This window comes from Podarcis cretensis, assembly GCF_951804945.1.
Source record: "Podarcis cretensis genome assembly, chromosome: 1".
NCBI lineage: Eukaryota > Metazoa > Chordata > Lepidosauria > Squamata > Lacertidae > Podarcis > Podarcis cretensis.
Genome location: NC_137170.1, coordinates 16,440,949 through 16,467,114, shown reverse-complemented (window position 1 = coordinate 16,467,114; position 26,166 = coordinate 16,440,949). Strand labels below are relative to the sequence as shown.

General features: G+C 43.9%; 1 protein-coding gene across 2 annotated transcripts in view; it reads left to right on the top strand.

Moving 5' to 3' along the window:
- The window catches only part of RCOR1 (REST corepressor 1), a 149,524-nt gene extending 138,623 nt beyond the window's left edge, over positions 1 to 10,901 (top strand). For both annotated transcript variants that reach the window (XM_079951910.1, XM_079951909.1), the window contains exons 11-12: positions 2,272 to 2,501; positions 4,571 to 10,901. In XM_079951910.1, the coding sequence (XP_079808036.1) occupies positions 2,272 to 2,501; positions 4,571 to 4,612 (272 nt within the window). In that variant the 3' untranslated portion in view covers positions 4,613 to 10,901. The remainder of the gene's footprint in view (positions 1 to 2,271; positions 2,502 to 4,570) is intronic.
- Positions 10,902 to 26,166: the final 15,265 nt, after the last annotated feature.

The following is a 26,166-nucleotide window of genomic DNA, read 5'->3' as shown; positions in this document are numbered from 1 at the left end:
CGATGCCCAATGCAGTTTCGCAAGTCACAGGTGGAGTTTGCTAGCGAAAAAAAGAGGCCTATACATTTGTAGCACTATTCATTATGAACATTTACTCAAAGGACTTTTAGCTAGGAGCTAAATGGCACCTTAAACCTAGGTTATGGGCGCAACAACGGAATGTCCAGGCACACTTTTTTAATAACAAAGAATACAAAGCTGAAAATGAATGAACTGCAGCTGAAGTATTACGTTAATTTTTCACATGGTCTAGTCCTTCTCCTGCCCACCCCCCTAATATTCTTAAGAGGGTCTCTTCTCCAGTTTTCAGAGAGTAGCTGGAAGTGGGGAGGCAGAAAAAGGTCCTCCTTTCCTTCCACTCTGCAGCTTTAATCTGAAATCTTAGGCGCGGTACTGCGCTGAGAGCTCAGAAGCTGCTTGGGTTGATGAAATTCCCCATCGCAGAATGCGCCTAGAACGATGGGCGTTTCGAACACTGGATGAAAGTGTTGGGGCCAAGCACACTTCTAAGGGGAAGGCATTTCTCAAGCAGAACATCCCTGCAGAAAAGTTACTTTCTTAGACCACAGCGTAACCCGCCTCCCACAACAGTGGTGAACAGAGAGAACAAGTATAGGTTGTGGTGCTTTGGGTCTGTTTACTTCCGTTTTCAGTAAAGTTTGACTGATATTTTACAAGTTCTTATTAGCTAGCATAGAAAAGTGAAACAAAAAGGGATTGGAGATAAAACAAAAATCATGCAGCTTGCATAGATCTGCTTTTCTTTGTGCAGTTTTTATATATATATACATATAAAATATAGAGTGCATGCAGTCCTGGTTGCATTTCTTAAATCTTTTTTCTGACTTTTAAAGTTTTGTGGGCTGTTGCCTAACAATGGTGATGAATTTTATTTGTTCCATTCATACCTAGTAGCGCCTATCATGCAATGCAGCCCTAAGTATTGTCGAGCCAGGAACAATTTCAAAATTTTATTTTGTGTTTATCGTTTCGTTTATATGCCCACCCTTCATTAAGAAATCTCAAAGCTGTTCACAAATTGTCATATAGATACAAGAACACAGAAACACACTGAAAAAGAAATGACCTGCAAACCATGGTGTAAATTTCAAACAGCTTCACATAAAAATCCTATAGTCAAAAAGATCCAGAGACCCAGAAAATGTATATCAAGAGGGCTCAAAAGCCTGGGTGAAAAGTTGCATCTTGAGTTGTTTGCGGAATTGAAAGCTCAAAGATGCAGATCCAGTCGCAGAGAGTTCCATAAGGAGGGCCCTGCTTGACCTTATGATATTTCCAGTGTTTGCTATGAAATATTTTTTACATCGGTTTTAAACCGAGTATTCTACTATTCAGAAGGCCACCGTCCCTTGGGCATAGCCCCTGGTGTGACCATGCACAGGATCCTCTTCAAAGATAATAAAATCACAGAGTTGTAGAGGTGGCAGGGGATCCCTAAGGATCATTTAGTCCAACCCCCTGCAGTGCAGGAATCCCAGCACACAGTCCACCCCCCCACCCACCATACTGGATTTGGGTGATCTTGGGCCAGTGGAGAGGATGAAATGGGCGTGAACGTAGAGGATGATAGGAAGGATAGAAACATAATGATACGTAGGACACAGTGTCCCAACAATACAAATTCAAGCGTCACATGTCTATAATAATAACAATAACAATAATACAGTGGTGCCTCGCAAGACGAAAATAATCCGTTCCGCGAGTCTCTTCGTCTAGCAGTTTTTTCGTCTTGCGAAGCATCCCTATTAGCGGCTTAGCGGCTATTAACGGCTTAGAAAAAGGGGGGGGGGGGAAGGGAAAAAACTCGCAAGACTCGCAAGACGTTTTCGTCTTGCAAAGCAAGCCCATAGGGAAATTCATCTTGCGAAGCGCCTCGAAAAACGGAAAACCCTTTCATCTAGCGGGTTTTTCGTCTTGCGAGGCATTCGTCTTGCGGGGCACCACTGTACATTTATTATTTCTACCCTGCCCATCTGGCTGGGTTTCTCCAGCCACCCTGGGTGGCTTCCAACAAAGATTAAAAATACATTAAAATGTCACATATTAAAAACTTCCCTGAACAGGGCTGCCTTCAGACGTCTTCTAAATGTCAGGTAGTTGTTTATCTCTTTGACATCTGATGGGAGGGCGCCACTACCGAGAAGGCCCTCTGCCTGGCTCCCTGTAGCAATAATAATAATTTATTAAAACTTTAAAGGCTTCCATTATTGCGCTGACAATAACCTTAACACCTCTTCTCCTTTTCTCTAGCCATCAGGAAATACGGTCGAGATTTTCAGGCAATCTCTGATGTGATTGGAAACAAGTCTGTGGTGCAGGTGAAGAACTTTTTTGTAAATTACCGGCGGCGTTTTAACATAGACGAAGTCCTACAGGAGTGGGAAGCAGAGCATGGCAAAGAAGAGACGAACGGAACTAGCACGCAGAAACCCGTAAAGTCACCAGATAATACCATTAAAGTTTCCGAAGAAGAAGATGAGGTAGGAGGGATATAACTTGAGTTCAATCTTGATTTAGTTCCCAAAAACTTGACAATCAGTTCCTTGGCAGAAGCGGCTCCTTTTCGGATGGTGTTTTGCTAACATTATTACTTAGTGGTGTCATTTGGAAGCTGGCCAGTCATATATTATCAGCTAACTGCCTGTGGTTTTGACATGTTTGGAGAACATCAAATATTCACTGGAGCCAAGGAGAGCCTCGAGGCCAGCAGAACGAAGCAAAAGTTTGCTCTGCGGCAACTTTTTAACACAGGATGCACAGAGCATGGCAAAAAGAAAGAAAGAAGGTCGTTCTGGGTTTGACGTGTATCTTATTTATTTATATTTTATTTTGTAGACTTTAACGCTACCTTTTGTCAATCACAGAGCTGGCAGAATTAAAACCTGCTCTCCAACCGCTATTCCGCAAATTGGGTTGCATTTGAAAAGAAAAAAAATGAAAGCACAAGTTAAATTATCTTGGCAACAATAAAACTTTATAACAGGGACAGATTAAAACAGAAAGTTGGCAGCCTCCAAAGATTGTGTGTGGCTAACCTGGGGGCGTCTAGCATGTACGTGGAAGATCACTGTCTTTCTCAGGTCTGATTTAAACACACTGTCCACCAAGAACTTTCTTTGTGACTCCGCGTCAAAATTTTGTTGAGTTTTCTGTAAAATCTGTGACAAGAAAGTGGCTGGTGGAGACCCTTGGGGGTAGTGCGTCTCCTCACATGTGAGGATGATATTTATACCCTGCCCTTCTGACTGAATTGCCCAAGCAACTCTTCTTCCTCCTCCTCCTCCTACTCCTCCTCCTCCTCCTCCTCCTCCTCCTCTTCTTCTTCTTCTTCTTCTTCTTCTTCTTCTTCTTCTTCTTCTTCGCAGCTTACAGATAAAAAGAAGAATCGCTAAAAACATAGAAGAAACAATCATTAAGAAACAATTGAACATTAATAGAATTAAAACTATACACACACATAGAATCTGTTTAAAACATGCAAATAATTATGGCAAAAACAGCGCAGCACCAACCCTTTAGTTAAAAGCAGTCAGTTCCCAAAGTCTGGTTGTTGCTATTGACAGAAACAGTGAAAATCAATTCGTTTATTCTTGACGTTGTTCAAATGATGGCAGATCTTATGGCGGCTTGTGGGAGTGAGGTGCCTTCCTCGGTGGGGAGATACCTTTGTTTTTTGGGCAATGTGCTTTGGGCATAGGGCTTCCCTGAAGGCCCTTTTGGGAGTTCCCACTGCAGCCTGCTTTGTGATAGAAGCAGGGGGAACCAAGACTCATTCGCCTGCCATGGTGGCAGCTGCATGAGCATGCAATTTATTTCCAAGCAAAATTCAAGTTCTGGTTTTGACATTCCAAGACCTTTGGTGGCCTAGGACCCACATGTCACAGAGGGAGCATGTGTCCATATGACTCTGCCTCCCAGGAGGGGGGAGCCTCGCTCCTGAGTTCCCTCCATGGAATGTTGATTTCCTGGGAAAGTGCACCCAAACACTTTCGTTTCTCTGATGTGTCAGGCCCAGTTTCTAAAGCTTCCCTTTCTAACGAGTTCGGATGGCACTCGACTTTTTCATATCGTTTCTCTCCCCCTACCCTGCTTCATTGCTTTGTGAGCTTGATGTGTGTGCGGCTTTTATATTTGTTTTGACTCTATTATGGAATATCTCGAGTGTTGTGCATGAGACATAATAGACATTTATAAATCTAGGGCCCAGGGGGTTTTGAGGATGACATTCCAGCCTCATCTCCCTCCCTTCTTATGTTCTGCTGAAAGCCGTGCCATTGACAAGAGTGGCAATGCAGCTTGACGTTTCAGCTTTCTGTTTGTTTATGAATATTGACTGAGAAATCCGTGAATGACGTCTCGGAGCAGACAGGAACTGCCAGCTCCTTGCTCTCACGTCAGTCAGCCACCCCCCTCATTTTGTGGGTCCCCCCCTCATTTTGGTGCCTGCTACCTTTGATTCCTTGGGGACAGGATACGAGGCTTGGAAATCTGACCTCTGTGTGAGTTGTCCAATTTTAATGTTGTGTCTCCCTTCTCTTTTCTCCTCCAGGCAACTTCTGTTTTGGATGTCAGATATACATCCGCATCATGAGAAACTCAGGTAGCCTAGAACAATGTTGATGTTTTGACTACTGTTGGTTATCCATGATATCAGGTATTAGCAAAACCTCAAGACAGCCATCATATCTCCGTGGACAAGCAGCTATTACCAAAAAGAGAGAGAGAGAAGAAGAAGAAGAAGAAGAGAACAAATCACAAACCAAGGCAAAAACACTTCTGTTCCTGTGCTACATTTGCCTTAATTTCCTCCTCATTCCTCCATACTGCCTCCATTTGCTTTTCTGCAGTTCCTGAGACAAGCTCTCTGCCCTTCAACAATACTCAACTTCAAAGCATTAGCTTCTCCTTGAGCCATCTACGTGCCGGCATGCAAAAACCTCTTACCAGCCAGCTCTCCTCCCCCTCCTGCTCCTCCCCACGCTCAGAGGTTGACCCCTCAAACCAGGGGTGTTTCTAAAACTTGCTCCCTAGTAGTATGTATTTCTGTACGGCCTTGTGTGGTTTCAGCTTACTTTATGGTGTAATCATTATTCTTACAGTGACATTTTAAAATCTTTTTCTTTTTTTAAAAAAATAATTATATACATATATATATATATATGAATGAACTCTCCATCAAAAACATGTATTGAGCATGTGCTAGCTTGGCCTGGTGGCTTCTCTGAAGTCAGGGGACATGACAAGTAGGTAGGATTTCAGGGCTGCAAGCAGTAGACCACCCGCCTCCTAGCACATGCAGAAGGTGTATTCTGCTCCTTTTTATTTTTAAAGAAAACTCCGTTCTTAGTTGTGATTTCTATTATCGTCATTATTATTGTCGTAATGGACCTTCTTACTTAGTGCAAAAGGGAATGTGCAGCCTATAACCTGCTTTGGAACAATCTGTTGGTCGATCGATGTATATGCACCCAAACACCCATGTACTTTCATTATAACCTCCCAGCGAATGCTGACACAGCTGAGTTCCTTTGACCATCTTAAGGGGTTCGGGCAAAAGCAGCAGCCTTTGCCATTCACTCTGGGGTTTTTCTGCATCTGTTTGATACTTCTGTCGTCTTAAGAAAGGGACTTGGCTCCCCATCAAAGTGAACAGAGGCTGCACAGTCGCTGCGCTTGGCAAATGGCTTGCTCGGCCACGACATTGTGGTGCAAATTAGGATAGAGAGCTTCAGTCCTTTAAAATGTGTGCTTGAACAGAGGGGACACACACATACACACCCTGTCCACTTTCTCCCACCCCAAGAGCTCCTTTAAGCTGCTGTCGCTTAGTTCCTTCCAACACGCGGAGCCCAGCTGTGTGGCAAAGGCCGTTGTGGCAATTCCACTTCCTAGGAGCTGGGATGGAGCTGGCTTGAGGAACAGAGGCTTGGAGGTTCCTCCTCCTTAGACTTCTGAACTCGGCAGTATGGAGGCGGCGTGGGTACCAAAGGAGCCCTTCAGCTGAAAGATGTAGGATGTAGCGTTCTTAAATATTTTCATTAGCTGTAATAACGATGCAAAATTAAATAATTTTAATCAGGGATGTCCAGGGGTTAATTTATGTGCGTGTGTTTTTAGTTGACTTCATTGCCACAGTACCCTTAACGTAGAAATCAATTTCAAATAAAGTTGCAACCTCAATATGCACAGCTTTTTGAGACGCTGAGGGCGAAGAGGGGGATTAATTTGCAATTTAATAAACCTACCGCTCGTCGGACGGAAAAAGAGCTATCTTTAATATTTTTCTCTTGCCATGCCCTTTTTTACGGTAGCAGCTGCAAATGTACATGTGCACCCTTCGCTGGCAGCCACGCTGATTTTAAAATTTGCCTCTGCCTTCTAAAGTTGACACACACACACACACCCTGCCTACGAACTAACCTGCCGATCAAAGCTTGCTGTCCTAAGACACGTTCTGTTTGGTACACCAAACGCCACTGCAAATATATGGGGGAACAGGTCTAGTAATAACCCTTGTTTCCTGAGGTAATGTAAATGCCTTATTTTTGGAAGGGTCTGTCCCTTCTGTTTTGATAATTAAAAATATATGCAGTTAAAGCACAACAGGTGGCTTATTCCTTATGACATGCATTAGCCAGTGTAAGCATTTTAACCATTTTGGTGTACTTAGGTGGCTGCTTTTTAAAATAATAATAATAATAATAATAATAACAATATAACAGTAATAATAACTGGGGACTTCTACTATGCATGAGAAGGCAGAACTGCACTTTATCATAATTTTCAGTGGCTGAAACCACAAGGGAATTGCAGTTGGCTGGTAGACAAATTTCATTGACAATAATAGTCCAACCACCTGCCCATTTTGCCCTGATTGCAGGGATGAAGAACCTTGTGGTGCTTCAGATAGTGTTGGACCTTCGCTCCCATCATGCCTAACCTTGATGGCTAGGGCTGATGAGAACTGTAGTCCTGCCAAATGTGACATGCAACAGGTTCCCCGGTCCCTAGCATAGCGGATCCTGAACAGCCAAGATCAAGACTAATTCTAGCCACTTGGAAGCACCTTTTAAACAAGACTTGCTTCATAGCAGCTGCCTGATGATGAAATGTTGGAGAAGCCAAGATATATAATGTTGCTTGTTTTCTTATCCAGGGTTCAAAACAAGAGGAGAATACATAGATAACACCAAAAATCATAGAGAGCTAAAGAAACAATAAAGCTTTTTGAAAAATAACGCCAGCTAGTCTACTGAGGAACAGGGAAATTGAAAAACACTAGCGTGCAAATGACAAAATCTTGGCCTCTTTCCTTTACTCCTAAGTGACACCTCCTTGTGCCTGAGCTATCTGATCTAGATTACGATCTCTGGGAACCATTTCTTCCCCTTCTTTAAATCCTCACCTATCCTTGTTGAATTGAGTCTATTCCCTGCCAGGCAAGGTTGTAGAAAGTAGCTGCTTCCAAGAGACGTGGCGAAGAATAATTGGCGTGTTTTGGGTTTGGATTTCCACCTAGTAATTTATTTATTTTTAAAAACAACAACCCTGGCCTGTCCTTTTTTAAAAATCCAGCCGCAGCACTAGGCAGTGTGCAATTTTATATTTTTTAAGAAAATCTATGTAAATGTTTTATATTAAATTAGCAAAGGATATAATAGCCAGGTTGGTTTGAATGGTCTGCCTCAAATCCATAATGTCAGAGAGCTGAAAGGTATGATCATGTGATGTATATGTTGCTGGACATTTGAGATTGCTGGTTGGGAGAGATTTGAAAACTCTTCCGCGTAGAGAACTTTCATGCCAGAGAGTGAGGCCAGAACATGTTAAGATTGTGTCTCTAGGGAGCATTTATGTCGAGTAACCTCTCCTCTGCAGCTGAAGTGGTACAGTCATGACAGTGGACCTGCTGATCATGTGGTTTAACTCAAGAGTACAAGCCTGTTTCGCTGCTCCCTTCAGCAAACCTACCAAACATTATCAGAAAAAGATCGGGTTTTGGCTTGATCCCTCTCCCAGGAAGAGAAATCATGTCTTTGCCTCTTCACGATTATCTTATTGTAAACCTGCCTACAATAAAACACGACACTGAATTCCCCTCCCCATCATTAATTGAATATCACCTGCAACTGTATGAAACGGGGGAAATATTATTAACTTTCGGTTGTTTTCTTTGTTTCATAGTCTTGTCTCCTATATGGAAAAGCTTAACCTTTCAGTTCAAGCATTCACGTTCCGAGGCACCACGTTCTGATTTAGAAAGGTCCACAAAGATTGCTACATTAAATGTAATATTTGCTTAAATTTTGTTTCCTTAAACTATCAGTGTGGATGTTATAATTATATATATTTTGTGGAAGATGGAAAGTTTTCGTTTCCTTCTAAGTATAAGTTATTGTGCAACGACGGCATCGCTACGACAAAAAGTGGTACTTTTTTTTAAAAAAAAAAGACTCTTAGTTTTAGAAATCTTAACAAATGTACACATGCGCCATAATTTTACGTTTGTTCTATTTAATTTTTAAGTATAGTTGTGTAACATGCCAGTACATTTTTCTCCCCAACCTGCTCTGTTTATCCATCAGGATGCCTTGTTTATTTGAATGTTGTATCCTAACTGGTCTGACACAATGCGATCGAACTTCTTTAATTTAGAGCCAAGGGAAGACGAGATATTTGCAAGAGACATTGTATGTTGAACTTAACACAGCTTAGGGAAATGTTGTACAATCATATGCTCAGCAGCAGCTACAACTGGCAAATCAGCCATAAGGGTTGCCCTCGTACATATTGCAGGGATTTATTTTGTTTTGTGTTGCTGTTTTTGCAGTTTCCCCCCTTTGAAACGCATCTGTGTGTTGAGGAGAGGGAGGGAATTGTGGCCCTTGGCCCTAATCCCTGACCTTCATGCAGCTCCTCCCCATCCCTGTTTTCCAGGGGTTGGCAGAATGTGTGCAAAAGGGCTTCTGCCCATGCACAGATCTATGGAGTCTTCAGTGTGAGTAGGGACATTGCACAGCCAGGCTCTTTGATCGTGTGGATAGAAGCCGCCTGTGAATTTCATACATTCTGCTGAAGACAGATTGAGGGGCAAGGTGACTGGCTGTTTTAACTGCTCTTCCACTCCATGCAGTCAGTATACACATGGAGGGAAGGTGGAGAAGAAGGTCCGGCTCTGCCATCTAGTCTACTAGTCAGCGCCTTGTCTGGCAACCTGCCCAGGAAGTCAGGGGTCTCCTCCACGCAGCTCCCAGAAAAGTCAGGTAGGACAAGAGAACCAATGGCGCCCATCCTCGATCCTGGAGGCGATAATTCTGCCCTCCTGTTCCACAGCCCCAAGTGGCCCACTGCAAAGATGTACCAGGAATTCCAAAGAGAATGATCTCAGTTCCAATGCCAGCCAATGCCGTGTTCGAACGTTCTGATAGATGAGTTGCTTAGCCCCATGCATGGTGTTTGCAGTGGCCTCCTGGCAGGGATTAATCTATGGGGTTGCTATTTTTCTCAGAAGCTTAATCCCATGTGAGAAGCTCCCCTTTGATTAAATTGAAGTAGTTTGTCATGTGGCATTGGTAGGCCAGGGAACAGATGCCGTTTGAGAAGAAAAAAAACAAGAAAATATAAGGCTCGCTTGAGTTCCAGAAATGACTTTGGCTGTTGCGTGCATCTTGAAGTTGGGTAAAAATGGTAGCAAGTATTTTACAACTTTTTTGAGGGAAAGAGGAGGGAACTATCCTCAAATCGCCATAGTTTTGTTACTATTTACGGCCCGGCTAAAATATGTTTGTTGTCATTTAACTCTTCGCTTTCGTTTAGATTCTCACACACACTGCATGTTGTGTACCAGATATGATCCTAGCATTGCTTTTAAATAACCTGATTTTTGAAGTTTCCGTTTTAAAATGGCAAAGTTTAATCCTCCTGGGACATTTTTAAAACATGAACCAAGGTAAAAACAAAACAAAATCAAGTGTCCCTGTTTTTATGAGTTTCAATTAGCTGTAGTCTGTGTTTTTAGCTTGTCAAAACCGAGCCATCTTGTGCAATGCCCTAGAATACCCTGAGTCCCCTTCGGCTACTCCCTGAAAAAAATGCAGCTTTTTTGGGGGTGTGTCTCTGGGCACATCCCACTTGCAATGATGATGGTGCATAGCCTCCATTCATTTCAGTGGTGCTTGAGCTGGAATCCTTTCCTTGCAAGCATCCCTGAAACAGAAGCAGCACCTGTTGGATAGCTGCCTCTGTGGGCAGCAAAGCACAATTAGCAGCGAAAGCAACAGTTCTGAAGAGAGAAGGTCAGTATATGTCTGGGCATGTTGTATATTAATGAGTGTTTACATTCATATTCTCCTCAAATTTAAATTTATACTGGAGTGTATAGTTATTCCATTATGTAGATTTTATCAATTTCGTTAAATTCTCACAGACCGCTTACAAGGTCAATCCCCCCCCCCCCGGACTTTCTGATGATTAAGGTTAAGTTTGCAAATATAATAAAATTCTGTATTAGCCTTTGAAGTGATACAATTATGCATCAGGGGTAGGTTTTTTTAAAGTATGTATTGATAATGCTGTTGTAAGTAATATTATTCATCTCTCTCTCTCTTTTGTTGCCTGTTTCTTTCCCTCCCTGCGCATTATTTAGTACACTTAACTGTGATGAATGGTCATAGAATTATAAAACTGCTTAGCCACTGAAAATAATAGTTTTTCCTCCCCTACCCCTTGAATTATCATTTTACTGTAAGAGGAATTATGGCGGGGAGGGGAACTCGTGATTCTTTTCTGAAACTCTGCACAGTTCATTTTTCTATTATTTCCAATGTTTGCTGACATGAAATTAAAAAAAACAAAAAACAAAACTCAAGCCATTGATGTGATGTACTGTGTGCTTAAAAGCCTCATCATTCCAAAATGGATAGGAGTTGAGAATTGATTGCTTGTCCAGCGTGATTGGCACCTCACTCTGAGAGAGACACAGGCCTGTTGCAGGTATCAGCAGCCAACACTTGAGGTGACCGAGATTATTATGGCCTGTCCTTAACAGCCAAATCAAAACAAGCAGACCTCTTCTTTCCTAATAAGTCCCTTCTTGTAATCAATATGCAACTTCTATTTACCCCATAGTTAGGCTGTGTACACAGTACCTGCTTGCCGTGCAGCTAAGCCATTCTTCTTACTTTGGATTGAGGCTGCTTTTCATAAGGAGAGACAGGATAGATCCAGATTCTGGCTCACGGGATTTGTAAAGGCAGCTCCTGCCAGACAAACACAATGTGTTCTCGGGGAATAGTGTTGTGAGTGTTTGCAGAGCGAGTCTGCGGTTTCCATTGATTCCCATGAGGAAAACGCTATTGCGTTCCCGACTACGGAATTTGGACTCCAAGATAAGGAATAAAACACCAGGACCACCCTTTAAAACCTTGCAAAAGGCAAACAAGGATGGGGAAAATATGCTCTCTTATATGCCCAATCTCTCCTCCCTCCCTGTGGGCTGCCACAGATCCGCAAAGCAAAAAAGCAAGGCTTGTTTAAGGCGGCTTATTTGTTTACAGTACTACACACAGGTCCAGCTGTTTGGATATCTGAATCTGCGGTGTGTCTAGTGAGGTTTGGGTACAAATTCCTTGTATTTGGATAGGTGATTTTTTTGCATAACGAGCGTTTGGATAGCAGGACCTGGTTGCACAGCACTTCCCAAACCAGTGACGGAAGTGTGTACACAGCCTTGATCTTCTCTTTCCTGGGGCCATAAAAGAAAGAGCTGTGGGTCCAGGGAGAAGCCAGAAGTAAGGAAACTCACGCCAGGGAATGCACACACTAATCACTCCTGACAGAACCCTCATTGGCCTGAGAGAACTCTTGGGCTAATTGAAGCTACCAGCACCTCTTCTTTTCAAGACATAGCAGAACATAATCCTGTTTCAATGTCTTCCTTCAAAACAAAACCACCAAATAGGCTTCAAATGTCATTAAAGGCTTTATTCCCATTCACCTCCTCATATGTGTATGTGAATATGACACTTCAATAATACACACCATGTCCTCCTAAGCTGCTATCACTATTCCAGACGGCAACACACTTCTACATTACTTAAAACAAGGATGTTCTATCAATTGTCAGAAATATTCCAAGCAAGCTCTTGATTCTCTTGTGAGTGTTTTGGATAACCAGGAAAGATCACTCTTGGGCTGAAGAGTAATGCTGTATCCAATAATCCTTTTAAAAAATCTCTCTCTATTATTTATCCAATAAATTTTAGCAAGGCTACAGTTCCACCGTAATCCCTCAGATTATGCTGTCAATATACATTAGGACAGCCGCACAGTTCATTCGGTCTCGCAGGGGCTCATTATGGTTGTAACATATAGACCATCATTTCTTATTTTAGGTCAACACGTACAGAAGATGCATCCTACAGAAATGACAGCTTTGCCACTGAGAAGTGATTTTCCTTCCTTGCCGTTTATAGAGATCTAGTCTTGTACCCTGCGGGCTGCAAAATCACACTTTTAATTCACAAATTTAGCATTGCGTCTGCAAACATAGAAGCATTTGATTTAAACCATTGAAACGTCCCATTTTCAGACCATTTAAGAAATTAGGGTATCAGATTATGGGCTACTATAGGCTGACTGGCAGTTTTGGAAGTTGCCCAGAAATTATGATTACCAGACTCTTGATTCCTGCCACTGAGGTCCACAGCCCTATTGTTGATGTCTTGTTCTGGGTTCATGGGGAAAAGTGGAAAGGGAGACTGGTGGCTGCAGCGCCTAAGAGACCTCCCTCTCACAAAAGAAACCCAAACGAATGTATTACTCATGTGTAGGACATACCCCCATACAGACCAGAGTCAGTGAAGGTGGGAGCAAAGGGGGCACTCCCCTACAAACATCAGCCTGCTCCTGTTTTATGTACCTTCTTGCATATTTCAAACCTAGAAATTGAAGTCATGTCTAATTAAAAAGATTTCATGTACAATGCAGCTACTGTCTCAGCTACTGGCTAGGCTTCCATTTGGAACGTTGGAAAACATCTTCCTTGGTTGTCAGGTTCATTTCTGGACCCAATTACAGTGGTGACAGCAAGACGAATGCCTCGCAAGACGAAAAAACCGCTAGACGAAAGGGTTTTCCATTTTTTTGAGGCGCTTCGCAAGACGAATTTCCCTATGGGCTTGCTTCGCAAGACAAAAACGTCTTGCGAGTCTTGCGAGTTTTTCCCCTCCCCCCCCTTTTCTAAGCCGCTAATAGCGCTAAGCCGCTAATAGGGATGCTTCGCAAGACGAAAAAACCGCTAGACGAAGAGACTCGCAGAACGGATTATTTTCGTCTTGCGAGGCACCACTGTACAAGTGCCCATGCTAGTGTTGAAAGCCCTAAGTGACTTTGGTCACCAAATATCTGAAAAACCTTCTCCTTCCCTACTGACATGTCTTGGGTGTGAAGATAAGCGGTGGAGACCCTCTTGGTAATTCTGCTGTCCTCAGAAGTTTAGAGTGTGGTTGCCCAGGAGAAGACCTGTTTTGTGGCAGCCCCTAAATTGTGGGTTTCCCTCACCATAGAGGTGCTCCTGGCACCTTCACTGTACAATTCACATTGTATGCTGAAGGTGCACCTCTTTACCCTAGCCCTAGACATGCGTTGTAATATCTTTCGTGACAGAAATGTGTTTCAAACACTATTTAAATTGTTATGGCTCGCCTTGGGACCCTGTGATGAAGAGTAGGTAAAAGGTAAAGGGACCCCTGACCATTAGGTCCAGTCGTGACTGACTCTGCGGTTGCAGCGCTCATCTCACTTTACTGGCCGAGGGAGCCGGCATACAGCTTCCGGGTCATGTGGCCAGCATGACTAAGCCACTTCTGGCAAACCAGAGCAGCGCACGGAAATGCCGTTTACCTTCCCGCCGGAGCAGTACCTATTTATCTACTTGCGCTTTGACGTGCTTTCGAACTGCTAGCTGGGCAGGAGCAGGGACCGAGCAACGGGAGGTCACCCCGGGGATTTGAACCACCAACCTTCTGATCGGCAAGTCCTAGGCTCTGTGGTTTAACCCACAGCGCCACCCGCGTCCCTTGATGAAGAGTAGACAATGCTTCAAATTAACAGTAGTGTTAATGTGTGATACTCAACTAAGTTTTTCTCCAAAAAAGATCCATTGAAAATAATAATGTAGGTCTAGTAATTTCAGTGGGTCTACTCGATGAGTAAAACCTTGTTTTATGCCACCTAGTATTATTAATAATACTAATGAGTAAATAACACTCTAGAACTGACTCATTTCAGCAAAGGAACTGCATCCTCTACTGAGCCAATGTCAACCCAGTAAACTTGAGGTGAGCATACCTGGTTTTGTTCCTTTTCTAGGGGAAAGCCCAATGGATCCACAGCGGAAACAGAGCAAAACAATGGCTGCATGAATGGAGACCTGTGTTTGGCACATTAAGAGGCAATTAGAAAAGTTTCATGGGAGTGCCTGTTTATTTTCTGTTAACACAATTTACCAAGTAGGTTACAAGCACTCCTGTAGATCCCTCTTATTTGCACAAACAAAAGTCTGGTTGTGTTGAAAGAGGGGACAATCTTTTCAACATAAAGCTATGGTTCACTGCAACATCCTTTTCATTTGTCTTTTCCCCTCTCTCTCTTAGCATAGTATTGCTAACGAGAGCATTGGCTTGCTCCCTTTGTGACAGGAATATACACTGAGTTGTACTTTTGTCTCCTTAAATGTGTTAAAGCTGATGAGCAGTTATGTTTTGACTATTGCGCATGAGCTGTAGTGCTTAAGAGTAGTTGGTGAAATAGGCAGGGGCCTCGGTGGCAGAGCACATGTTTTTCACATAGAACAGCAGTGGGGGACCTTTTCTGGCTCTGCGGGCCCGATCCTTATCAGGATCAGTGTGGCTGCCTACCTGTCTGTCACCTGATAGCACAATGATGCCAGGCGACTTGGCACTCTGAGGTCCCCAAATTGGGACTTTACAGAACTACACGCAGCCAATCCAACAGGCTTTGTCTTTACGATCCATCAGTTAATGGGAAGTAGAGCCAAAGTCTGCTTTCCCTTGCAAATACACAACCAGGTTGGCAGCCATGTCTCTACCTGTCCCAGGCATGACATGGCAACTTGTTGGGACATCTTTGCTGCTTCCTCCTAGATCTGAGCTGCTGCTTGTGCTCCTGAACTATGACTCCTCAGCCCTGTGTCTACTGCTAAACCGGTGCCACTTCTTGCTTGAATAAATATATATTTCCTCCTTACAAATAAGAGCCTTTGCTTGTGTGTTTTAAGGCCTTCTGCACGCAGTCTTAAGTGCTTTGCTATAGACTATAGACTTTGCAAGAAGATCAAACCTCTCCATTCTGAAGGAAATCAGCCCTGAGTGCTCACTGGAAGGACAGATTGTGAAGCTGAGGCTCTAATACTTTGGCCATCTCATGAGAAGAGAAGACTCCCTGGAAAAGACCCTGATGTTGGGAAAGATTGAGGGCACAAGGAGAAGGAGACGACAGAGGACGAGATGGTTGGAATGTGTTCTCGAAGCTACCAGCATGAGTTTGACCAAACTGCGGAAGGCAGTGGAAGACAGGAGTGCCTGGCGTGCTCTGGTCCATGGGGACACGAAGAGTCGGACACGACTAAACAACAACATAGACTATAGGTTTGCTATCGCTATAGCCGTCCTTTCCCTTGACAAGGATCTGCATGAGAGGAATAAAATATTGGGGCTTGTAGAAGCCGCTGTGAAGTTAAAAGGGCTGGATGTTATGATTTTGTGTCACAACTTCACAGGGAAACCATAACAAATGACTGCATAAGAGACACAATCTGAACGCTCACCCATCAGACCTTCTCATTAGTGTCAGGTTCGGCTTTGGGCTCTGACAGCAAAAATCTGGAAGACCTGCAATGGAGAATGTTCTGCTCTCTGGGAATGCATTAGCATAGCCTGTGTGAGGGTGTTTTCAAATGGCAAAATATTGCCATAAGCTTTCAGCCAAGTAGTTGTCAATAGACAAAAGGCAAAGGCGGGCCTGCTCATTTAGGAAGGACAATGTAATATAATACAGAACATAATCTTTGTCCCCTTTCCTTAATAAACTAACTTAATCCTTCAAAATAAAACCAACCAGTTTCTTCTATGAAGAAGAATTAGGTGTAACTGATTATATGTAGCGCATTATACTATATCTTTCTTATTGTATTTTTGGCATTATTCCCCCCTTTTTTACTTTTTCTATTCCTCTCATAACTTTATTTATTTATTTTTTAAATGTTGGCGCTCTGATGCCAATTGGGCTGGAAAAATTCAGTAAAGATTACAAAAAAGGGCTAAAAAGCTGTCCGGCACTCACCTAGCCCAAACCTAGGACTAGCTCCTGAGCTGGTATGAATCAAAGAGAATCATAGAGTTGGAAGGGTCCCTGAGGGTCATCTATATATTATAAATGCCCTCTCATTTTTCTTAATGGTGTGAGACAATCACCAGAAATCTCTGTGCTTGACCTATGACATCCATATAGATCTGGCTACTTCTGGCAGAGAGATACACATATTTGGATTGAAGGTAAATGAATAAAGTCCCACCAAACTGAAATATTGCCTTCCCGTTTCAGTCTTAGATTGGCCGCTATCTTTCCTGAGGTTGCAGCAGACCAAAGGTTCTTATACCAAAATTGTGTAATAATAATAAATAATAATAATTTATTATTTATACCTCACCCATCTGGCTGGGTTTCCCCAGCCACTCTGGGCGGCTTCCAGCAAAATATTAAAATACAATAATTCATCAAATATTAAAAGCTTCCCTAAACAGAAATCTGTGTAGACAGATTTTCCTATTCCTTCCCATGCTGAACTGAGGTACCCATCTAGCTGCCATTAGTGAAAATGTTTACAGTTCTTTCAACAGAATATCCTTGTTTGATCCTGGAAATATTGTCAAAATAAAAAGTTCTGGAGCACAATTGATTGATTCAGGTTTTTTTTTTTTGTTGTTCTTTTGAAAGCTCTCCTGACTCAGGTGGCTTTTAGTCATTCCCCAGACGGACAGACAGACAGGGGAACATGACGCCTTTTGGAAGTCGTGAAAGGCTCTCCTGCTGCTGGATTTCCCCACCTCCCAGCCAGATGAACCCTTTCTACAGTTTGCATGCTGAAGGGGAGACATGGCCTCTCTGCCTTGCTAGGGTGGGAAGACCAGAGTCCTGAGCAATCTTAAACTGGCAAGCTGGCATAACGCAGGCCTGCATTGCAGTCAATTCCTTCCTTAGAGGTCTTGAAACAGAGGCCCACCTGTCAGGGATGCTGGAGGAGTGGGTTTCTTGCAAGCAGGTTGGGTTAGGTGACCTATTGATGTCTCATGCAACTCTTAAGTGCATATACAACTGCAATCTTTGCATTCCTGGTGGCAGTCAGAGGCTGTGCCCTGGGAAGAGCGTTGTTTGCAAAACGGGAACATTGGCGGTGTCCTTTGCCGATTTGTCAACAGCCTAAATGGCAGGTTATAAAGCATTCTGCATAATATAATTGCCCTATAAATTATCGTCAATGATAGGATACGCTTAGGATTCACATTTGATATTTTCCCAGCTTTTAACCACGCTGTGCTTTGCCCTGGGCTGCTGTGAACAGGGCGTGAGATAAATCAAAACAGAAGTAATATAAGACTTGAAAGCTCGCTTGAGTTATGGCACTAAAACTCCCTTAGGGAGAAGGCACACGAGGGGGTTTGGAAAAGAAGGATTCCTTAATGAGGTTTCTGCTGGATGGTGGAATGAGATGGGGAGGGACAGCCGCTCTGGTTTGTGAAAGGAAAAGTAAATGAGAAAGATGACATATTGCCTTTTCTTTCTTCTCCCATTTGAGAGGCTGTTTGTGTGACATCTTAACAGTGGCCTCTCAACATAAATCTACATAGGTATATGCCTTTCCAAGGAACATTGTCTTCCAATGGTGGGCTGCCCTTCATGAGATTCCCCCATGGGAGGTCCAGAGGGTGGCAACATGAGAAAGGGCCTTTTCTGTGGTGGCTCCCCATCTTCAACCAAGTCCTTGGCTGATTGACATCCGATGCCCTTTCGAATGTGTTGTGGTAGAGGGGATTATTGGGTTCATAGAATCATAGAATGATAGAGTTGGAAGAGACCACAAGGGCCATCGAGTCCAACCCCCTGCCAAGCAGGAAACACCATCAGAGCACTCCTGACATATGGTTGTCAAGCCTCTGCTTAAAGACCTCCAAAGAAGGAGACTCCACCACACTCCTTGGCAGCAAATTCCACTGTCGAACAGCTCTTACTGTCAGGAAATCCTTCCTAATGTTTAGGTGGAATCTTCTCTTGTAGTTTGGAACCATTGCTCCGTGTCCGCTTCTCTGGAGCAGCAGAAAACAACCTTTCTCCCTCCTCTATGTGACATCCTTTTATATATTTGAACATAGCTATCATATCACCCCTTAACCTCCTCTTCTCCAGGCTAAACATGCCCAGCTCCCTTAGCCGTTCCTCATAAGGCATCGTTTCCAGGCCTTTGACCATTTTGGTTGCCCTCCTCTGGACACGTTCCAGTTTGTCAGTGTCCTTCTTGAACTGTGGTGCCCAGAACTGGACACAGTACTCCAGGTGAGGTCTGACCAGAGCAGAATACAGTGGCACTATTACTTCCCTTGATCTAGATGCTATACTCCTATTGATGCAGCCCAGAATTGCATTGGCTTTTTTAGCTGCCGCGTCACACTGTTGGCTCATGTCAAGTTTGTGGTCAACCAAGACTCCTAGATCCTTTTCACATGTACTGCTCTCAAGCCAGGTGTCACCCATCTTGTATTTGTGCCTCTCATTTTTTTTGCCCAAGTGCAATACTTTACATTTCTCCCTGTTAAAATTCATCTTGTTTGTTTTGGCCCAGTTCTCTAATCTGTCAAGGTCGTTTTGAAGTGTGATCCTGTCCTCTGGGGTGTTAGCCACCCCTCCCAGTTTGGTGTCATCTGCAAATTTGATCAGGATGCCCAAGTCGTTGATAAAGATGTTGAATAAGACTGGGCCCAAGACAGAACCCTGCGGCACCCCACTAGTCACTCTTCTCCAGGGTTGTCTTAGTTATTATTTTTATTATGCATTTTGCATTTTTTATATTGTAATTTTATGTTGTGAACCATCCTGAAATCTATGGGTATAAGGCAGTATAATAATAATAACAGCAGCAGCAGCAGCAGCAGCAGCAGGGTTGTCCTCCAGGTGCTACTGCCTTTCAAATTCCATCACCCCTGGCTTTTGGTCATGCTGGCCAGCTGTAGTCCAAAATCTGGAAGTTAGTGTGGAATTAGGGAGTGCATAGGATGCGAGTGGCGCTGTGGGTTAAACCACAGAGCTTAGGACTTGCCGATCGGAAGGTTGGCGGTTCGAATCCCCGCGACGGGGTGAGCTCCCGTTGCTCAGTCCCTGCTCCTGCCAACCTAGCAGTTCGAAAGCACGTCAAAGTGCAAGTAGATAAATAGGTACCACTCCGGCGGAAAGGTAAACGGCGTTTCCATGCGCTGCTCTGGTTCGCCAGAAGCGGCTTAGTCATGCTGGCCACATGACCCGGAAGCTGTACGCCGGCTCCCTCGGCCAATAAAGCGAGATGAGCGCCGCAACCCCAGAGTTGGTCACGACTGGACCTAATGGTCAGGGGTCCCTTCACCTTTACCTAATGCCTCAGGCTACAGCTACCCCAACCTGTATGCTAGTATGATGTATGGTATTTTAAAGCATGGGTAGGCAAACCAAGGCCTGGGGGCCGGATCCAGCACAATCACCTTCTCAATCCAGCCCGCGGACAGTCTGGGAATCAGCGTGTTTTTACATGAGTAGAATGTGTGCTTTTATTTAAAATGCATCTCTGGGTTATTTGTGGGGCATAGGAATTCATTCAATTCCCCCCCCCCAAAAAAAAAATATAGTCCTGCCCCCCACAAGGTCTGAGGGACACTGGACTGGCCCCCTGCTGAAAAAGTTTGCTGACCCCTGTTTTAAAGGGATGTGTGATATTTTAAAGGGATTTCCTCGGACTGTCAAAGGGTTATTTTTTAATGCAATAAATAGGCATAATTCCGAGGCAGTGGCACAAGATAATGGGCTCTAGCATTTATGCTTGCTCTATTTCCTAAAACGATTTCCTTGCACTTCATCGGTGCTTATCAGTAACATTTGTAGCAATAACTGTGCCACTTTAGGGATGTTCTTTTTATTTATTTATTGCCGGTGGCGTTGATGATATTTTCATGGCCGAGGTTGAAAATAAAGGGTGACCATATGCTACCCAAGAACAAGTCGATGCACAAGTTTGCATCAGGCATTTCCAGTATAAATATCACTTAGCATTTTGATATAGTACATGTCAAGTGGGTTCAAGTGCATCTTGGGTGCTATGTGGACCAAGCAGTTATTTAATACCACATTCGTAGCAATGGGAGTCCTTTCAGAAGCTAGTGTCCAGATAGCACTTAATACCAGCCAAACTTAATGCCACAGCAGTGGGAATCTCTCACCCTAATGCTGGAGGGATGCAGAGGGTCATATCCTCACCCCACATTCCTATGTGGTGGGCATGGCCACTGGCTGCACAATTTTTGGAGGTGGGCACTCAATATGATCACAGAAATAACGTATCAGTGCTGGGTATTTCAGGTCAAGATCTGCCAAAAGAAAAATGGAAAATATTTATGTATGCTTCAACAGTGGCAACAGTTTCGTTAGCCCAAGGCTGGAAGCCAGGAGAAGTACCAACGAAAGAACAATGGTAAGAAAAATGGATGAATTATGCATAATTAGCAAAGCTAATGGACAAATTACATGGAAAGGACAATAGTGACTTTAAAAAAGAATGGGGACCTTTCACAACTTACCTACAGAAACAACAAAAAGAGATGGACTCATTGGCTGGTTTTGAATAAAGATTCACAACTTTATTTAAGCAGAATATGATGAAAGACAGCGTAACAACATGTATAGTTATTTAACATGCAGAAGATAACAAGTAATGTACCGTAATAAACCAGAAAGGGAAGATGAGGGAAGTCTATAGGAGGGTGGGGATTGTAAAATATAAAATTTGGATAATTGCATTTGCAATTTGTTATAACAAAGAAACCCAATAAAAATGTATTTTAAAAAGAAAGAAAGAATAGAAATAACGTAGCAAAAAATATCCCCTATCCACTTTTAATGTTGGTTTATTATTTAATTCTATTTGCATGGCTACTGGAGGAATGTGTTATCTGGGCAGCTTGGGGAAAAAAGTAATAGAAAAAAATGCAAAGTTATAATACTGTACGATTAATAGAAAGCAGCCTAATTGTTTTCCCTGGCAGGGAAAAAAAACAAAAAACAATTAACAGCATGTCTATACAAAATGGGGAGCCAACATTTGCCAGCTGGTTACTTACTAAGACAAAAGCCCTGAGTTATCCACAATACACAAGAGATTGCTTGTTCTTCCTGCTTAGTTCCTGGTTCAGCACCTCCTACATCAGGGGCCAGCGAACTTTTTCAGCAGAGGGCTGGTCCACTGTCCCTCAGACCTTGTGGGGGGCTGGACTGTATTTTGGGAAAAATAATGAACAAATTTCACCTGCCTGCAAAGAGGCCTGAAGATGCTTTGCTTTACCTTTCCCAGTTGTTGTCCCAATAGCCACAGTTGGGCTTCTCCAGCCAGCCAAGGGCCGTGGCAGGGTAGGAGGCTGTGTTGGCCGGTGAAGACAGAAGCAGCAGCCCCGGCAGAGGAGCCATGGACGGAGGTAGGGGAACATTGTCGGAGCTTTTACCTACCACCTGCTGCTGCTTCCTGAGAGGCACCGCAGAGAAGAAGACAGAGCTGCCCGCCAACCCGCAAGTGGCCGCGGCCACCACAATGACCTGTTAAGTTGCGGGTGAACATATCAGATGACACAGCGATTCTTCAAACAGCTCTTGTTTATTCAGAGGCCAGAACAGAACTGAGCTGAAGGGCTCAGTCAGCCTGCTTATATAGAGCTCCAGTACCTTGTTACTGTAACAACTTTGTAAAACTATCCAATCATTGAACGTCACTTTCGATCCTTCATTTGCATAACTATCTACAGTATCCATCCAATCACTGAACGTCACTTTTGATCCTTCATTTGCATAACTATCTCCAGTATCCCCCTGCTGGCCCAGGGTGAGAACTTCAGTACATAACATGACCCACCTGAACGCCATGGGAGGAATAAAGGAGGGAGGGTGGGAGGGAGACAGGCAGCAACGAAGAAACCGCATGAGGAAGCAGCGCAGAAAAGGGGCGCAGAGAAGGAAGGGGGTGGACTGAGGGAGAGGGAGGAGGAACAGGAGGAAAACGCATCAGCAGCCAGCGTCACACAGTGCCACCCTGCTGAGGCAGGCGGGCGGGCGAGCCGACTCCCGCCGTCGACAGCGCCCAGCGTGGGACAAGATTGCTCTGTCCCTGAGAAGAAAAGCACTGCCATGTGAGGGAGAGAGAGGGAGAGGGAAAGAACACGCACACTGGCGACCCACACGGCGATTCCTGGACCCTCCGTGGGCTGGATCTAGAAGGCAGTTGGGCCTGATCTGGCCCGCAGCCCTTAGTTTGCTGACCCATGTGTAATAGGAAGTTTGAGGTCTTAGATATATGGTAATGTTCATAAGCGTACCAACCAAGCACGTACATAGATCAGCACAGGAAGACCATAGAATCATAGAATCATAGAGTTGGAAGAGACCACAAGGGCCATCGAGTCCAACCCCCTGCCAAGCAGGAAACACCACCAGAGCACTCCTGACATATGGTTGTCAAGCCTCTGCTTAAAGACCTCCAAAGAAGGAGACTCCACCACACTCCTTGGCAGCAAATTCCACTGTCGAACAGCTGTTACTGTCAGGAAGTTCTTCCTAATGTTTAGGTGGAATCTTCTTTCTTGTAGTTTGGATCCATTGCTCCGTGTCCGCTTCTCTGGAGCAGCAGAAAACAACCTTTCTCCCTCCTCTATGTGACATCCTTATATATATTTGACCAACCTGGAACCATTTTGATTCCTAAACTGAGCAAATGTTTTCTCTGCAAGGTCAAAGTGGGAAACCTACCATTGTCTCTTTCCTCACAAATCCTGTCTTAAGGGCACATTTAAGATATGAATAGGGTATGAGCCTGGGACCTGGCCGAGGAACTAAGTATCATTACAAAAGACTGGCGAGGCTACCCAGACTATCCAATCAAGTAACCTGGCAGACAGGAGATAAGCGACAGGAGAAAAACCAACATTCAAATTTCTGTTTTAGGCCGCCTTTTTTTGTGATGTAGGTATGATGTAACTGAGGGTGGTCTTGATCCACAGGGTGGCAATTTCAAAAGTCTTTATAAGGCCTTGTGCGCCATTTTTCTGGGTTCCTCTTCCTCTCCTGCGGGTGAGGGGAGCACCCTGTTGCAACAATTCAATAAAGATGAAGCTTACTAGCTGCTTTGCTTTTCAATATTCTCTGGTTGGCCTCTGTTACCTTCTCCTACCAATAGGGAACCTATGTAAGGACTCTATATGGGCTCTTGGATACCCTTATAAGGGAAAAGGGCAATTTTTGTTTACAGCACATGTCCTACATTAAACAAAGCCCACCCCACCCCACCCCCTGGCCCTGCTTAAACATGACTATATTTCATTGCATGCAAGACTAGGATAGCTCTTATTCTGAACAGAGGAAAGGTTCAAAGAGCTTCTCCCTACGATTTGCAGCTCCTGATATATAGTAAGACAAAATCAAATGGAAAAGCCCAGATTGTAAAAGCACAAATTATTTACGTGTTCCTGGGTGAAGTAAAAGGTCTTTGCCTGGTGCTGAAAACACCATAAACGGGTTGCAAGCGAAACAACGCCATATCTGGTGTGACAACACTAAAAAGGCCCTCTCTCAAGCTGACAGCGGTACTCAGAGCAGGCGCTCTGATGAGAATCTGGAGAATCAGGCAGTTTATATATAGGTGGAGGTGAAATTCCAGGTCACCTGCTTCCAGCTCATTAAGGGCTTTCAAGGTTAAAACCATCACCTTAAACTAGTCCTGGAAATAAACAGGGAATCAGTGCAGCTGACAAAGCACGGTAGCAATTTTATCGCTTTTTCTTTTTCCATTTGGTAGGCTCTGCAAACTAACATTTTCCTTAGGGGTCTTATCTCATTCATGCTGGTGGCAGCTTGATTAGAAACAGAACGAAAGTAGGAACTGGCAGCGGGCTGCACGTTTGAGAGCTAGTTCTCAGAGATTTGGCACCCCATCTGCCTGAGATTAGGGGCGTGGATAACCAAGATTCACCCCAAGCCCAGACTACGTGGCTTCCATTCTTGACATAGCTCAATAAGGACTTTGTTCCTATCTGCCTGCCTGCCACTCGTGCCTCCTCTTCAAAACACTCTCTCTTTAGAATTGATTTGTACAGCACAGAAACAATCCGCCTGAAGTGCCATCCTGGATATTTGACAATTGCATGACAGCTGTAATTATTCAGTGTTAATGTCACAATATTTCAATATTGGAGTTCCTGGGTTTTTGTTATATTGCTCATAATGAGCTGTTCAAACATAACGGGTGAGATCTAATGTGTCCATCCCTCAGCAGGGCAGATGCTATTGGCACAGCAGATTCTCCCCCAGAAATGCAGTCTGGAGGGTTGAAAAGTCCATACCCTCCAATAATATTCCTCCAATGAAAATAAAGGTAAAGGTAAAGGGACCCCTGACCATTAGGTCCAGTCATGACCGACTCTGGGGTTGCGGCGCTCATCTTGCTTTATTGGCCGAGGGAGCTGGTGTACAGCTTCCGGGTCATGTGGCCAGCAGGACTAAGCCACTTCTGGCGAACCAGAGCAGCGCATGGAAACGCCATTTACCTTCCCGTCGGAGCGGTACCTATTTATCTACTTGCACTTTTTTGCTTTCAAACTGCTAGGTTGGCAGGAGCAGGGACCGAGCAACGGGAGCTCACCCTGTTGCGGGGATTCGAACCGCCGACCTTCTGATCGGCAAGCCCTAGGCTTTGTGGTTTAACCCACAGCGCCACTAGTGTCCATACCCTCCAATATTATTCCTCCAATCAAAATAGAGGTGTCTTATTTCTTCTCCTCCTCTTCCTCCTCCTCCTCCTTCTTCCCCCATCCATCTGAGTGTGTTGCTCCAGCCACTCTGGGCAGCTTCCAACATATATAAAAACAAAATACAACATTAACCTTTAAAATAACTTCCCTTCTAAAAGTTGTATAGTTACTTACCTTCTTGGCTCTGGAGTCACATAACTCCATACCCTCCAACATTTCTCTTATGGAAATAGGGACATCCTAAGGAAAAGAAGGACATTCTGGGATTAAATCAGAAACCAGCACAACTTCTATAAATCCAGGACTGTCCCTGGAAAATAGGGACACTTGGAGAGTTTGGGAGTCCTCTGAAACAGATTTGGAGTGGGGGCTACAGAAGAAGAAGGGAGAGGAAAGGATGTCCCATTGTAGGTGTGGAAGTCCACTCTTAATATATTGGATGTCACCTCTCTGGTTGGATCTAGACAGTAAAAATTTTCACATGTTCCATTCAGTGGGTGTACCATCCATATCCATGTGTACACAAATAGCTGAGCTGTGCACTTGTACAGTCATTCCCATGTCATGTTCAGCGAGTGTAACGTCTGTACCCCTGCGCACAACCGTTAAGCTCTGTATATGAACAAGGGTGGACTCTTTCACACAAACCCTTTTACGTGGGTTGGGTTGCATCTGTGCTCAGTGTAGCATGTGAACAAGCCTTTGGTCCATATTTAGCATAAGCCCATTGAAACCACTGGGACTTGCTCATTCAAATCCTTTTGATTTAAACGAGTCTATTCGAAGAGTGATTTGCTTCTAGATCGGACCCAATAAAAGTATTTTAAGGTGTATTCATGGACATTATGTCATATTGCTGTACTTTTGCAAGTTAGGCCCATATTTTCATCCCCATGATGCTGATTTTTTTTTTTGGGGGGGGCAGGATGCTGAGAGCACAGTGGCCACATCATTATGAAATGAGGTTTGAATCTGGCTCATGCTCTGCACTTTTCGGTAGAACTGGAGAGAGATGGTAGAATTCTGAGAATGCAGAAGGAAC